Below are 15205 nucleotides of genomic sequence, written 5' to 3' on the forward strand. Positions count from 1 at the left end.
AACTGTGGGTCTCTGCGTGTTTGTGCAAAGTGGCCCAGATGTTCTGGGCCATCAATTAATCTTCTGCTATAAATGTCAATAATTGTAATGCCTTAATGATTTCAAATTACTCTTTGAGGATGTACATTGTATGTTCAGGGACCTTTATAAATTTAGAATTTAGGGACAGGAGACATGAAGATATTGCCCTCTGAAAATTCATTTGTGGATCAAGGAATTCAAGTTTACACAATCAACCAGTTAATCATTATTTTTTAAATTGATAAACATCTCTTGAAGGCCCAGAGGCATAACTGTGGAGGCCTTTTCAGGAAGTGTGTGACGTTTACAGAAAAATGAGAATCACAACTGGAAAAAATCCACTACCCAATCAGCAACTCCTTTCTCCTGAGTGTGCCCTGCTGGCCACAGGTGCCTCCTGAGGGAGGTGTCTGGCTCACACTGAGGTCCCCTGAGTGACTAGGCACAGTATGAGTTGGCCATGTCATTGGCTGCATTCTGCACTCCTCCTTGGGGGCACTGCAGTGTCCCTAGGGCCTCAGTCCTTTGAGGATGACCTTGTGGAGGCCTCTGCAGGGACTCCCTCCTGCAGGGCTCCTTTCCTGTCCTTGGGGTTTCTGTGTTTTCTGAGGACTGTGTCATGCTGCCATGCCCCACAGATCTTGGACTCTGGCCCTGTCACTGTGAGAAGCACATGGACACCATCTCTATGCATGCACTGGACCTCTGTAGGGGCAGCCACAGAGGCCCCCAGTGCCCCTGGACACACTGAGCCACAGCTGCTGTGACTACATAATAAAACTAGTCATCTGTGGCAAGTAAGAGCCAACACTATGGTCCTGTGGTAGGTGAGGGACTCCCATGGCAGTTGTTGGTGTCATGCACACTGTGTCCAGTCATACTGCCCTGTGAGGTGAACCTCCGAGTCTGCAGAAGAACCTCTCCAAGTCCTAAGCTCAGGACAGCAGGGGAAGCCTTGCCTGTGGCCAGGACCAAGGGGACAAGCCCTATGGCAGGGGAGCAGGCACACTGGCTGGGCTCACCTTGGTGCTATGAAGCACAGAGCTGGACAGGCCATGACCTGAGCACCCAGTGCCCACTGGGAGAACCAGGGCATCCATGTTCTCCCTCTCCTCTGAGTGGCCCAAGCTCCAGTGGGTTAGACATTAATTTCAGGGACCCATCCTCTGTATCTTGACATACACCTGAAAGTTCGCTGTCAGACTGAACCATCAAAAATTTATTGCTTTTATCTGAAAATCTGTGGACTTGTGCTTCAAATTTAAACCTGTAATCCAGTTACTTTCTAGATGTTTACAAAGGATGCTTTCTGTGTGTTTGCGTGTTCTTGAACCAAAACGTCCACACACTTAGCACATGTGAAATTTGCACTTTAGTTTACATGGCCAGGTCCCTGGGAGGCTGCCTTAGTGGATGAGGGAGCTGCAGAAGGCCCTGCTCTTCTCCCTGCCCATAGGCCTGGGTCAGTCTATGGCCACTGGTGCAGGACAGAGCACTGTGCACGGAAGGAGTGATCATCCTGCCCCACCACACAGAGCACACGAGTGACAGGCAGGACCTCTGCTGAAGCCACCCTCAGGTGGGGCCCCTTGTGCAGGTTCTGCCTCTGCCCCTGCCACACAAGGAGCTGTCAATCATCCTTCACCCCTGACAGGGGGCACCTGTGCTGCTGGAGCCACTGAGCCCACAGCCCTCAGCAAAGTTTGGGAACTTCTGGGAAACAGGCCCCAGCAGTGGTGGGGACAGAGCAGAGCCAGCCTGGGCTACACACCAGGCTCCACTGCACAGAACCATGTAGGGACCCCACCCAGGGTCCTGAGAAGCAGCTGGCTGGCTGCTCCCTTCAGCCTCCCTCCCCAGCTATGTGCTGGTCAGGGAGGAACTGTCCATCCACCTGCAGACACAGGATGCAGCTGGCCATAAGTCCACACTTGTACAAAGGAGGGAATAGACCTGGGCCCTCCCTGAGTGGCAGGGCATGCTGAGAGCAGGGCCAGCTGTAAGGGACACACACCTTTCCCAGGACCCCAGGTGGCATTGCACGAACCTGTAACCCCTAACAAGGTCCCCAGGGCAGCTGAGCAGGCCCTGAGCAGCCACTGCACAGAGTCCCCCTGGAGGTGCAAAGCCAGCCCTGGGTGCCGAGAGCATCTCATCCTTGTCCCCAGGTGCTGCCTGCCCTGTGCTGTCCTCTAATCTGACAGCCACCTCTGCACTCATGGGGCTTGCTGCACTGCTGACCTGGGCCTGCTGCAGGGCCACCCCAGGCAGCCCTTGGGGACAGACGGGCTGCACCTCTGCTGCTCTGCCAGCAGCCCCTCAGCTGTCCAGGCTGCCAGAGTGGCCCCAACACCATGCAGCCCCCAGGACTGTGATGCCCAGCTGCTCCAGGAACACCTTACCAAGGTGCTGTGAATGCACTCCTCAGGTGGAAAGAACAAGGAGCCCATGGGACTCTTCAGACACCATTTAAGAAAGAATTATTTATGTTATGGGTGACACAGAGGGGAGAGAATGAAAGACATAATACCTTCTCAACCAGGTGTTTCTGAGCCCTTAGAAATAGAAGTGGTCATGAGGCCACCTGTTTGTGTTTCCCCAATAACATGCAGGAGCAGATGCATGCATTTCCAGAACTGTGCACCCTGCCCAGCTGAGCCTAAGAGCAGCAGGCAGCCTGAACAGAGCAGGGACACACACACAGGTCACATCATGTGTCAAATCCCAGGAAACACAAGGCCAAGGGTAGACGGCTTCACCAGAGGAGCATATGAATTATTAAGGATAGAGAATGCCACATTAACTGAATTAGGTAGGGTTAGTTTTATACATGCAGATGTTATCCACTGGGACAGGCCAAATGGGGATGCTGTAATGGACCAGGGATTACCACTGTAGAAAGGCAAGCTTGGGGATCGAGTAACACATCAGATAGTATCCACTGGGGACAGGGCCAGAGTGTAGATAGGTTATGAGGCCAGATAGTATCCACTGTGGACAGGACCAGCGTGGAGAAGGAGTAAGTGTTCAGATAATATCCACTGGGTACAGGCCAGCATGGGGTAACAGGTCAGATGTCATCTACTGTGGACTTACCAGCACAGGGATGGAGGGACAGGTCAGATATTATCCACTGGGGACAGGGCATCAGGGTAATAGAGTAACAGTTAGATATTTTCCTCTGGGGACAGTCAAGTGTCAGATGGTGTGACAGCGCTGATATCATGCCCTGTGGACAGGTTTAGCATGCAGAGGCAGCAATATGTTATATATTATCCACTTGAGATAGAGTGAGCATGGGGGGGGGGGTCACAGGTCACACAGAATCCATTGGGATGAGAAAGCATGGGGATGGATGGAGGAACCTGTCAGATGTTGTCCTCTGGGGTCTGGGCCAACATAGGGTTGGAGGAACAGGTCAGATATTATCCACTGGGACAGATTCAACATGGGGATGGAGTAACCTGTAATGCAGGGATTGAGCAGTTTTCTAGGAATCCCCTGAACCATCCTAGCAGTGCCTGAGAGGTTATGCCCTTGTCCAGGGAAGGTCTGTGGACAACTCCCAGGGCTGGCATTTCCTGGGCCCAAGATCTCATGGGAAAACAAGGTCTTGAAGGATTTTTCCAGGAGAGAAGCAACACTGGCTCTTCATGAAGAAGATGAAATGGTCAACTTTCCAGCAGAAGCTCTGACGGGCTGCACCCTACAGGGGCTGGTGTAGATGAAGAAAGCTTGGAGTCTGTGCACAGTGGGTCTTCAGCCAGGAATACAATGGAATGACAGCATTTGCTGGGAAACAGGTTGAACTGGGACCATCAAGCTGATGAAGGAGGCCAGACGCAGAAGACCAGGGCCCATCTTCTCTCCCAATTGTGGAAGCTGGAGAAGAGGGAGAGGAGAGGAGGGTGATTTGGACAGAGAAGGAGATCAGTGGGTCCAGGAAGGGCCTGCAGGTGGGCAGAGGGGTAAAGGGAGGAAAGCAGAAGGGAACTCACCATCTATGCTGTGAGCTGATGTGAAGGAGCACATTGAACTCCACCTTCATGAACATCCATGAACCTCCAACTCAGACATGTGCAACACATAGAAGAAAGACCACAGAGCCCAGGAGGGGAGCAGGGAGGGAGAAGGGCAGGAAGGGGAAGGGCTGCCCACAGAAATGGGGGTCCTGATCCAGGTCTGAATCACTATGGAAACCAACTCCAGTGCTTTGTTTCCCTACAGTGCACCCACAGTTATAAATACCACAGGAGAGAGTCAGAGGACACAGCCACAGCTGTGGGGCCAGCAGCCCTGCTCCTGCTTCATGGGCCAGAGGTCATGGTGAGGGCCCGGGCCTCTTCCAAGTGCTGAGGATGACCAGGAAGGAGGGTGACCAGGAGGGAGGCAGACCCTCAAGGAGGCAGACACTTGTCAACATGGACAAGTGATGGGGTCCCTGCTGGCTCAGCTTGGGGGACCTGTTACCCTCTGTCCTTCTGATGTATTGACATGGAGGGGGCCATGTGTGCCCTATGCCTGGCCTCCACTTGAGTGTGGATGCAGGTAGGTCCTATTCACTTCCCTGGCAGTTGTACAAATAGCAACTTCAAATTTAATGAGAAGGATTGATTAGGAGGGAGACCATGGCCACAGGACCAAGGAGAGAACTTGACTCTGACCCTAAGGGCCCCTGGGGTCTGGAGTCCCCTAGACTGTGTCCTGATTGCCCTGGGGAGGGCTTCCACAGCAGAGTGCTCTTGGCTGTGCTGGTCATGGTGGTGGCTGTTTTCTAAACCAGAGCCCAGCAGGGCAGCAGTGGAGGACATCTGAGTCACCCTCTCAGCAGCTCCAGTCACAATCTGCATGTTGAGCCAACCTCCTGACCCTGTGGAGAAACCCACTGATCATGGTCCCCACCTTCTCATGTGTCCTTGAGTGCAGGGTGTCAATATTTTATTAAGGAGTCTCTCATCTCTGTTCACCAGTGATGTTGGTCTGAAGTCTTCTCTCTGGATGTCTCTATGTCTGGTTTTGGTATCCGGGTGTTACTGGCTTCACAGAACGATTTTTTTGGTGTTTCCTTCTTTTACATTTCATGGAACACCATGAGGAAGTTGGCCTCATCTCTTTGTTAAAGTCTCTTAGAATCAACTGCAAATCATTCTGCTTCTGGGCTCTCCTCTTGTGGAAGGTCTTTAATGGCTGTTCACCTTCATTGCTTCATGGTTTTCTGTTTTACATTTGTAGATTCTTGTGCTTCAATTTGTCTAGTTCACATGCATTTAGAATTTTGCCGATTTCTTCACGTTTTCCTAGTTTACTGGAGGATATTTTTAAAAATGTTTTCTAATTTCATGATTTCAGTAGCAATATCTTCTGTTTTACCTCTATTGATTGGATCTTCTTCTTTTTGTTTTGTTTAGTTTGTCAGGGGCTTTTCAATCTTCTTTAAATTTTCTAAAAAACATCTCTTAGTTTATTAGAAAGTTTGTTTTGTGTCCATTGTCCCTAAAACCTCTAACCAGAGCCATCAGGCAAGACAAAGAAATTAAACTGTTACAAAGAAAGAAAGAAGTCTCAATATGCTGCTTGCTGGTGATGTGATCCAATATCTAGGAGAACCAAAATCTCCACCAGAAGGCTTCTAGCTCTGATAAGCAACTATAGCAATAGAGCTAAATACATCATGCACAGATAAATAATCCACTTTCCTGTATTCCAAAATGAGTCATCTGAAAAAAATAAATCAAGTAAATGGTCTCATTCTAAATGCCCTTTAAAAAAACTTGGGGAAAAATTCAACTGGGGAGGTGAAAGATCTCTACAATGGAAATACTGAATAACTCCAGGAGACTTTGAATAACTTAGAGATGGAAAGGCCCCCCATGTTCTGCTATCATCAGAATCAATAATATCAAGAAAGTATTTGCACATCCCTCATTACCTCAAATGCCACACAGATTCAGTGAAATCACCAACAAATACCATCAGCCTTTTTAAAAGAACCAGACAAGTGTGCTAGTATTTGTGTGGAGAAGTCACAACACACAGTAGGCAAAGTGATTAAGCAGGAAAAGTGAACCTGGAGATATGACAACATGTGACCTCTAATTACTTGACAGAGCTGCAGTAACTGAACCAGCATGGCACTGTCACCAAAGCAGACATGGAGACCAAGGGGACAGAGTAGGAGGTACAGAGACAGACCAACCTAAGTGCACTTATCTGGTGTTTGACAGAGTTTCCAAAATCATGTTGCAGAAATGACAGGCTTTTCAAGAGAGAGTGCTGGGAAAACTGAATATCAATATGTAAAAGAATATAATAGGCCACTATCCCTCACCCTGTAAAATGTCAAGTTAAAGTTGATCAGATATTGACTAATTAGACTGGACACTCTGAAAGGGCTAGAATCAAATATTGCACCAAACTCGTCTGTACTGACACAGACACTGACTTCCTCAACCAGGTTCCTAAAGTGCAAGGGTCAAAACCAGGAATCAGTAAGTGGGACAGAACACATACCACAGGTGACAGCAGCCCAGACAGCTGGCCCTGCACTGAACCCACACACAGACCAGAGGGGGACTAGAGGTCAGGGTTGGCCCACACATGCAGTCCACCGGGTTTTGACCAAAATCCCACAAGCACTTATTGGGAGAAGGTGAATTCTTTACTGAACAGATCTGGGAAAACTGGATGACCACAGGCAGGAGGAGGAACTGGATCCTGACTCTCACCAGTGCAGACTTCAGCTCCAAATCAGTGATGGCCTCACAGACAGCTCCTGAGATGAGACAGCCCTGGAAGGAGACCTGGAAGACACTGCATGGAGCTCATACAGGGGAGAGTTTGGGTCAGAACCTGAAATCAAAGGCCATAGAGTCAAAGTGGACACTGGGATTCACCAAGGAGCAGGGTTCCCCACAGCAAAGGAAGCTACAGAGGAGGAGAACAGCCACACAGTAGCAGAAAAGGCATCTGGAAGCCTGTTCCCCCAACAAGTATTAGTTATGCTGATTAAGTGGGAAAAACCAGCAACTCAGTAGCCAAAGATGACCCAGAGCAAGTACCCGACAGTTGGCAGCTATTGGACAAGTGACCTGCATATGCATTCCTCAATGAGCACAGACATGAACAGAGAGAATTCATTAAACTACTTGAGGGCTGGGGAGATAGCTCAGTTGGTAGAGTGTGTGCCTTGCATGCAAAGGGCCCTGGGTTCAATCCCCAGCACCAAATAAATACTTGATACCACGAATTCATAAAAATGCTGACAAACCCACAGGGAGATTCCAACTCTCCCTGGTGGAAAGGCTCCCTGTCCAGGGCAGCAGATGGCAGATGCTCCCAGGGTAGGGCAGGGAGCTCGGGTTGACTGCTGGGAATGAACACTCCACAGCTGCATGGAGAACACTGTGCAGCTTCCTCAAAAATGAAATCAGGACTTCCCATGATGTAGCCACCCAGGAAATGAATAATTATCCATAGGAGAGAATCTGTATGTCAATAAAGTATTTGCACACCCTTGAATATTGAAGAACCTTTCACAATCAACCAATAAGACCATCAGGGATAGCTAGATGAAGAACATGTATTGTTCATAGACTAAGAAATAGTATAAAGCCCCAAACAGTGGCAAGCTCTCTCTCCTGGCACTGAGCATGGCCCTGGAGCACATGGACCTAGTGGGAATGGGTCAGGCAGAGGGAGGCCATCACCACACCATCCCTCATGTGGGGAAGCTACTGCATCAGGTCCAAAGAGAGAGGACAGTGGCTCCTGGAGATGTGAAGGTGCAGGGAGGGCAGCCGTGAGGGTGGGTGGTGAGGGCCACATGCAGAGAGGGCCATGTCCTGGGGCTCTGCAGCTCACAGGGCACCTGTGGCCCACAGCCAGGCTGTGCTTCACAGTGACTGGGGCAGAGCAGCTGGTGGGTTCCCCACACCCAGGAGGGACAGGTGATGGACAGCTGGGTGTGCACAGCCTGGGACCCATCATGGTGCCTGGCACCCCTGTGTCAGTGTGCTGTCCTCTGCCTCACTAGAGCTAGGTTTCAGTGTAAGTGTGAAAATACAGCTGGAATGGCCAGCTGTTGTCTGATGGAGAGAGATGCTGACATTCTTAGTGATGTTGGTGATCAAACACCCTCACATGAGAAAGATCACAACATACAACACCTCATTGCTTATTCATGAATTTAAAAATATATTCAAATATCAAATCCATAAGTCTAGTTTATGTATCTAAGTGAATATATTATACTCATAAAAACAGGCTTAAGCAATCAAATACAGAATCTTTGCTATTGAGGGGTGTTTTGTATGTTAAAAGTGCTCCTAGCAACTACCAGGACTCAGGGAGAAGCCTAGTGATCCCCCAGAGCAAGTCCCAAGAGACAGAAACCTCACCACTGTGGAAAGTCTCTCTTACTTAAAATGCAATATTATTTTTGTTTGCTAAGAAACAAAAAAGTGTAGAATTATGATTATAGTGAGTTAATTGTAAGGCTACAAAGGACTTAAAAACAAAGGCAAATCATTGCATTTATATTTTGTGTAAAGAAAGATAATGAATTGAAAGGAGTAAGCCCCATACAGAAATGTCAGACACACAGAATACACAGAAGCATTTCCTCTTCACCATCTGTTTATCCTCTATCAACGTGTGATAATGAAGCACCCATTTTTCTATGATTATGATGCTCAAATAAAATATTAAAAGTGATTAAAACTTGGATTTATTATTAATAAAAACATAAGAGGCTTATGGTGATACAGAATATAAAACTTTAACTTAGCAAATTATAAATGTTTTACATAAAATCAGTGCTGTAGCTTCAAACCATAATTTGAAAATACATAAAGTGATTCTATTTCATGGCATGTTCCAGGACAGGCTTAGGACAATCAGGGATGTAAACATTGATGATGCTCATCCTCACCCAGAGTGGAGCTGGGCTCTAGGACAGGGTGGGCACTGACCTGAGCAGGAACGGCATCCAGGGTGTCCCTGTCTGTGATCCTGCAATGCTGCTACAGTGGCTGGAAACCCACTTCCCTGGGGGCTGACGGATCCAGCTCCAGCAGTAACCAGGCTCCAGGTTGCCTCCCCCCAGCAGCCAGGTGTCCTGGGGATTCTCAGGCACAGGGTCAGCTCCCAACCCTGTTGGGGTCAGAGTGGTCCTGGTCACAGCATGTCTCAGGGTCCTGAGGTCAGTGCAGAGCCAACCTGCAGCTGCCACAGTCCATGCACAGCTGACCACCCTCCTGGGAGTCTGTGCCAAGGGAGCCCCTTTCCCTCCAAGACCTTCCTCAGGTCACCCCTGTGCACAGGCCACACAGCTGCATGAGGAGGGGGCACCTCTGCCCTTTGGGACTATGGGTTTTGGTGTCACAGAGTCTCATCATGAGGTTAGAGCTCACATACACCAAAGTTCACTCTGAATACACAAGTTCTGTGCATTTAGACCAGGTTCAGGGCTTCCTGTCGTCATCCCTCAGCTCACTCCTTCTTATGTTTGGGGACAGAGGAAACCTTGTTGTGCCTGCTGAGGGTGGGTTTACACTATCAGCTGCATCCATGGTCTCTATCACCTACATGGTGGCTCGACCGTCTGTTCTTTAACCTGTGACAAAACAGACTGTGCCTTGTCATTGTCAAAGGTCCCCTGTGGCTGGATGGCTCAGGAGCAATGTGGGCTATGACCTCTACATGTGCCAAGTGCACAGATCAGTCACAGGAAGGCCACTGGGAACACTGGATTGGGAGGGACACTGGGCAGGAGAACATCCAGACCCTCTGAGAGTGGAGGGAGTTCCCCAAGCCATGAAGTGTCCACACAGCTCACGTGATGGCCCTGAGCAGTGCCTATCATTGCACAGAAAGCCTCAGCTAGAGAGGAGACTGTGCAGCCGCTGCTGAATAGGAGCACTCCTGACACACCTCACCTGGAGGGAAATGAGGGGTGTCCAAGGGGAGGAGGCTTCTCTAGGACCCCCATAGCTGGTGCTCTCAGGAGGAGCTGCTTGGTGAGGAGGCTCAGGACTGGGGTCAAGTTCCCTCCTCCTCTGCACCTGCTCCTTGGCTGACCTGAGCTCCTGTGTGCTGAGCGCCCCCTGCTGGCCCTGGGCACCCTGCAGGAGGTTTGTGTCTGGGCTCACACTGAGGTCCCCTCACTGTGTCTCTGGCACAGTAATAGGTGGCCGTGTCCTCAGAGGTCAGGGAGCTCAGCTGCAGGGAGAACTGGTTCTTGGACGTGTCTCTGGAGATGGACACTTGGCTCTTGAGGGATGGACTGTAGTAAGTGTTACCAATATAACATATGTCCCCTATCCACTCCAGCCCCTTCCCTGGGGGCTGATGGATCCAGTTCCAGCAGTAACCACTGGTGATGGAGTAACCAGAGACAGCACAGGTGAGGGACAGGGTCTGCGAGGGCTTCACCAGGCCAGGTCCTGACTCCTGCAGCTGCACCTGGCACAGGACACCTGGGGACAAGGACAGTCACATCCTGTCAGTCACCAGCAGTCAAAAGCTCCCCATGGATCCACATTGACACTGGGGACACTCACCTTGGGGAGCTGTGACCAGGCACAGGACAAGACCCAGCAGCCTCATCTTCTAGACCACACCTGCCTTCCCAGAGACCTCAGCCCTGTCTGAGCAGAGAGCTGGGAGCTCCCACAGCCCAGAGGGCATTTGAACCCATAGCAGGGTGAGGGATTTGCATGTGGGTGAGGCTCTTCTGATATCTGGAGAGGCTGAGGTCAGGCTGCCCAGGTCCTCTGTGGTCCTGAGATGTGTCCCTGTCTTGAACCCAGGTGGAGCTTTACCTGTGAGAGGAGAGCAGGTGGTTTCAGGGGTGCTGGAAGGCTGTCAGAGGGGGAGCCCACCCTCCTGAGCCCAGCCCCTTCCTCAGGACCCTGCTCCCTTCCTGGTGCCCAGTCTCACTCACCACACCCTCTCAGGCTCTGCGTGCTGAGTGCTCAGTTCTGAGTCCAGCACACTGCTTTCTCTCCCACTGTCTGCTACTGTGACATGGTCCTTCTGCTCTTGGACAACATGTGACACTGTCATGTTGGTTGTGTGACATAGTTGTAACCTTCCTCATCTTCTAATGTCCTGTAATCCAGGACACATCAGCAGCAGCAGGGAGACTGGATGAAACGTGCAATGGAGAGCATTTGGGAAGAGGAAGAGACAGACTGTCTATGTGGCTGTCCCCAGAGGAGCTGTGCAACTGACATGTGACTCCCTCTCTATGTCCAGCTCCCTCTTCATCTGCAGAGGCTTCCCTGGATTCCAAGGGATCAGCTCAGCGTATGTCCCAGGTGAGGGAGCCATTAGTGAGGGAAGCCACCCTTGATGAACCTCCTTAAGTCCTCATGCTCCAGGTTTGAACAGTTATTGCATTCAGTCGGGCAGGGTAGTGCCAGTTCCAGTAACTTGGGTGCTCCCCCAGCTGGGATACCAGGGCGTGGCTCCAGGAGTAGGTGTCACCTGCTGGGGTTGAGTCACACTCACCTGTTCCTTTGTAATCCTGCCCCTTCTGCCTTTTTCAGATAGAAAATTCTAAGAAACAGCATCACCCAAAATAAAAGCCCACTTCTGAACATGCCCCCTCTCTCCTGTCAGCCTCTCTGACCTTCTTGTGTCCCCCTTTTGGGGACCCTGAGGCTGGGATATGGAGAAAGCCATCATGAAGCTTATGAAAGGTATTCTGTGTCTGTGTGGTACTTTGTGTCACCCCAAATTCACACAGTGACTTCAGTTCAGCTGCCTGTGCTGGACGGGGGTGGCAGTGTAGAGCAGCCCAGGCCCAGGATGCTGCTGTCTGAACCATCAGCAGTGACAGCCACCTGCCTGTCAGGTTCCAGCCCCATCCTCCCCACACGTCTCACTGGGAAATGTGTCTGCAGACCCAGAGGCCAGCCATGCTCTGGTCCCAGGAGCAGTGCCCATTCTCCATCATCATCAGGAGGGAGGGTGGAGGGAAAGATGGGCGGCACAGCTGAGCTGTCAAAATGCTGCCAACAAAACGTAGGGTCCCTCTCAGCAGTGGGCTTAGGAGAAGACCCTGCTCTTTGGAGTAAGGGAACGTCTGACCAGCCGCAGTGCCCAGTCCTTGCCTTATCTCTGCACATCTCCATGGTACCTGTGGGGTCCTTTCCTGAGCAGCATGAGCCATGCTCCTGGTGCCCAGCCCGTTCCTGGGCAGAGCTCAGTGTGCTGCCTGAGGAGGTTCCTCCTGCAGGTGGGCACCCACCTGGGGCCTGTCCTCTCCTGAGCCCCAGGTGCAGCCCTCTGCTGGCTCTCCTGTGAGGTCAGGGTCCATCAAGGGAAACCAGTCCTCATGTGCTCAGTGCAGAGACTGAGCCAGGCCCCGAGGTGCTGTGTCTGTTCCCCTCATCAGTTCCCGCAGCGCCCCACAACCCAGGCACCACCTCAGTGCTTCCTGATGGTATTACTAGGACACCGTGAGTCATGACCTTAAGGGGCATGTCAGAATCCTTAAGTCCTTTCTCAGCAGTAGGAGGGACACCTTCCCACCAGGCCTGGAGAAGCAGGGTCAGTAACAGACCTCAGCCCAGCAGACATTGACCTCAGGGGAGCTGGGCTGTGCTTACCAGGGAAAGCCCAGGGTCCCTGGCTGGAGAGGTCCTGCAACCCCCATGCAGTACTTGACCTTCCCAGCAGAGGTGCCAGAGCTGGGAGGGGCTGGAGTTGAAGGGACTCAATGGGCAGGCATGGACACCCTCCAGGGCACCTCTGCTCACACACTTCACTTCAGAATCCCCTCCACTCTCCCCTTCTTATTATTTCTCCTGCACAGGAGGACGTGCTTTTGAGTGTCCAAGACTGGACAGCCACTTAGGTGCACTCTTCACTGGGTCCTCGGAGCCCAGCCCCAGCCCCTTTCTGGGAGTAGGAGAGACACTGGGTCCTGGCTGGAGGTCTATGTGTGGATAAGATCAACGGGCACTTCCATCTGAATGGACAGACTGACCTGTGGGAGACAGAGTGTGATGGACGGGGCTGGGGAGTGCATCTCAGGAGGATTGGAGGGAGTGATATCCCAGCACTCTGCCCCAAAGCACAGCACAGGGACAGGGACTCCCAGAAGGAGGGGGTTCAAGCCACATCTCTACACACGACACAGGTGCAGGTGGTGGTCAGTTGTCCTTGCAGACCCACAGTCTCACCCTGGTGCAGCTGAGCCACTGTGAAGGAGAAAGGCATTTCCCCACCCTCCAGGACAGGTGGTCAGAGAAGGGGATCCAGCTGTGTGTGGACCAACTCAGAAGCTGAGTGGCACTAAATAGAGAAGATAAATAAATAAATACCAGAAAACTAGGAGAGAAGAGGGAGGGGCGGGGGAGGGGAGGGTGGAGGAAGGAGGAAGCCCTGGGGAAAGAGTGCAGCCACCATGTCCCACCTGCTGTGACCATGCCAGAGGAGCCCCACTGTCCTGTGTGACCATTGGCACTGGGAGTCCTCAGGAAGAGACCCAGGGAGTGTCAAGAAAAACCAATGTATCACAACAGCAGTGGGAGTGTGTGGGGCTGGGTTGAGGCCCAGTGCAGAGCCCTTGTGGGAGGCCTGGTCTGATCCTCAGCACCTGGGAAACAAACCAGTAAAATAAGGCATTGTGCCCACCTACAGCTAAAAGTGTATTAAAATGAAAAGTAAAACACCAGTGTGCTGACTGATGGTGTCAGTGCTGAAATCAAAGGGGACTCGTGGTTTCATGTCTTCCCACAGCTGCTGTGTTCTTAGGACCATCTGGGATGTAAACATTGCCACTGCTCATCCTCACCCAGACTGGAGCAGACCCTCAGGACAGGGTGGGCACTGATGTGAGCAGGGACAGAGCCCAGGTGTCCCTGTCTGTCACCCTGCAATGCAGCCACAGGGGCTGGAAACCCAGGCAGGCTCCACGCTGCCTCTCCCCAGCAGCCAGGTGTCCTGGGGCTTCTCAGGCTCAGGGTCAGCTCATAGTGAGATGGGGTCCGTGTGGTCCTGGGCACAGTGTGTCTTCAGGGTTCTGAGGCCAGTGGCTGAGCTGACCTGAATAGCAGACCATCCTTCCAACTGGGTCCTTGCCCAGGGTGCCCCTTTCTCTTGAAGACCTTTCTTAGGTCACCCCTGTCCACAGACCATGCACAGCTGCATGAGGAGTTGGTGTGTACACCATATGGAGCCCTGGGTTTGAGGTGTGGTGTCACAGAGCCTCATCATGAGGGATAGACAGCTCACACACACCGAGGTTCACTCTGAATACACACATTTCTGTACATTTCAATAAAGTTTATGGTTTTCTGTCACCCTTTTTCTGTGTAGTCCATATATATTCATGTCAGGTAATTCCTTGCTGTGGGAGCTGTCCTGTGATGGTTGGAGGTATGGCAGCCTCATTGGTCAATAAAAACTAGAAGCCAGGAAAATCCCTACTTCACATGTGAAAACAACTCCCTCCAGACATTGGAAATGGGTGGAAAGTTCTGGCAGTAGGTGGGCTCCAGTGAGAACTGTGTTCTGTGACCTGATCCAGCACAGGAAGGTCACTGGGTGGAGGGGGAAAGGGAAGGAATCATGGGAAGGGGACTGGGAATCACCTGAACAGGCAGGGAGTGAGACATGGCGTCAGAAGTGTGTAAAGTTCAGCAGGTGTGGGGAGCTCACCTGTAGCCCCAGGGACACTTTGGGCTGAGGGAGGAGAATCATAACTTCAAGGTCAGCCTGGGCATCTTTGGGAGAACCTGTCTCCAAATAAGACACATAAAACCTAGAATGGACGTCAAGGGTGGAGCACCCTGGATTCAATCCCCAATAAGGAAATGAAAGATCCATACAGTTCACTTTAAAGGTGCTGTTCAGGAAATGTCCCTGAAAACTCATCTCCATCTGCAAAATTGCCTGGTCTGTGCTGAGAGAATTCCAGACAAGCAAGACCTAGAGAAGAATCACCTCACAGAGGGTCTGGCAGAGGAGGGACCTTGAGTATCTGCAGGCAAGGTGGAGTCAGGAGGTGCTGGTGGGCAGGGACCTCAGGGCCTGAGCTGAGCTGCTCCCTCCTCCCTCTGCACCTGCTCCTGAGTGACCTGAGCTCCTGTGTGCTGAGCGCCCCCTGCTGGACCTGGCCACCCTGCAGGAGGTTTGTGTCTGGGCTCACACTGAGGTCCCCTCACTGTGTCTC

At 51.4% G+C, this 15205-nt stretch overlaps 1 gene segment (V, D, J or C); it reads right to left on the reverse strand.

Annotated features, from left to right (window-relative positions):
* Nucleotides 1-4328: 4328 nt before the first annotated feature.
* Nucleotides 4329-10691, reverse strand: LOC124098432 (immunoglobulin heavy variable 4-38-2-like). The segment is given in 4 exon segments: nucleotides 4329-4373; nucleotides 6684-6809; nucleotides 10186-10496; nucleotides 10581-10691. Coding segments are annotated over 4 exon segments (528 nt in total).
* Nucleotides 10692-15205: the final 4514 nt, after the last annotated feature.

The sequence above is a fragment of the Marmota monax genome, unplaced genomic scaffold (assembly GCF_021218885.2).
Source record: "Marmota monax isolate L192 unplaced genomic scaffold, Marmota_monax_Labrador192_F-V1.1 WCK01_AAM20220418_F8-fsc00499, whole genome shotgun sequence".
In the NCBI taxonomy this organism is placed as follows: domain Eukaryota; kingdom Metazoa; phylum Chordata; class Mammalia; order Rodentia; family Sciuridae; genus Marmota; species Marmota monax.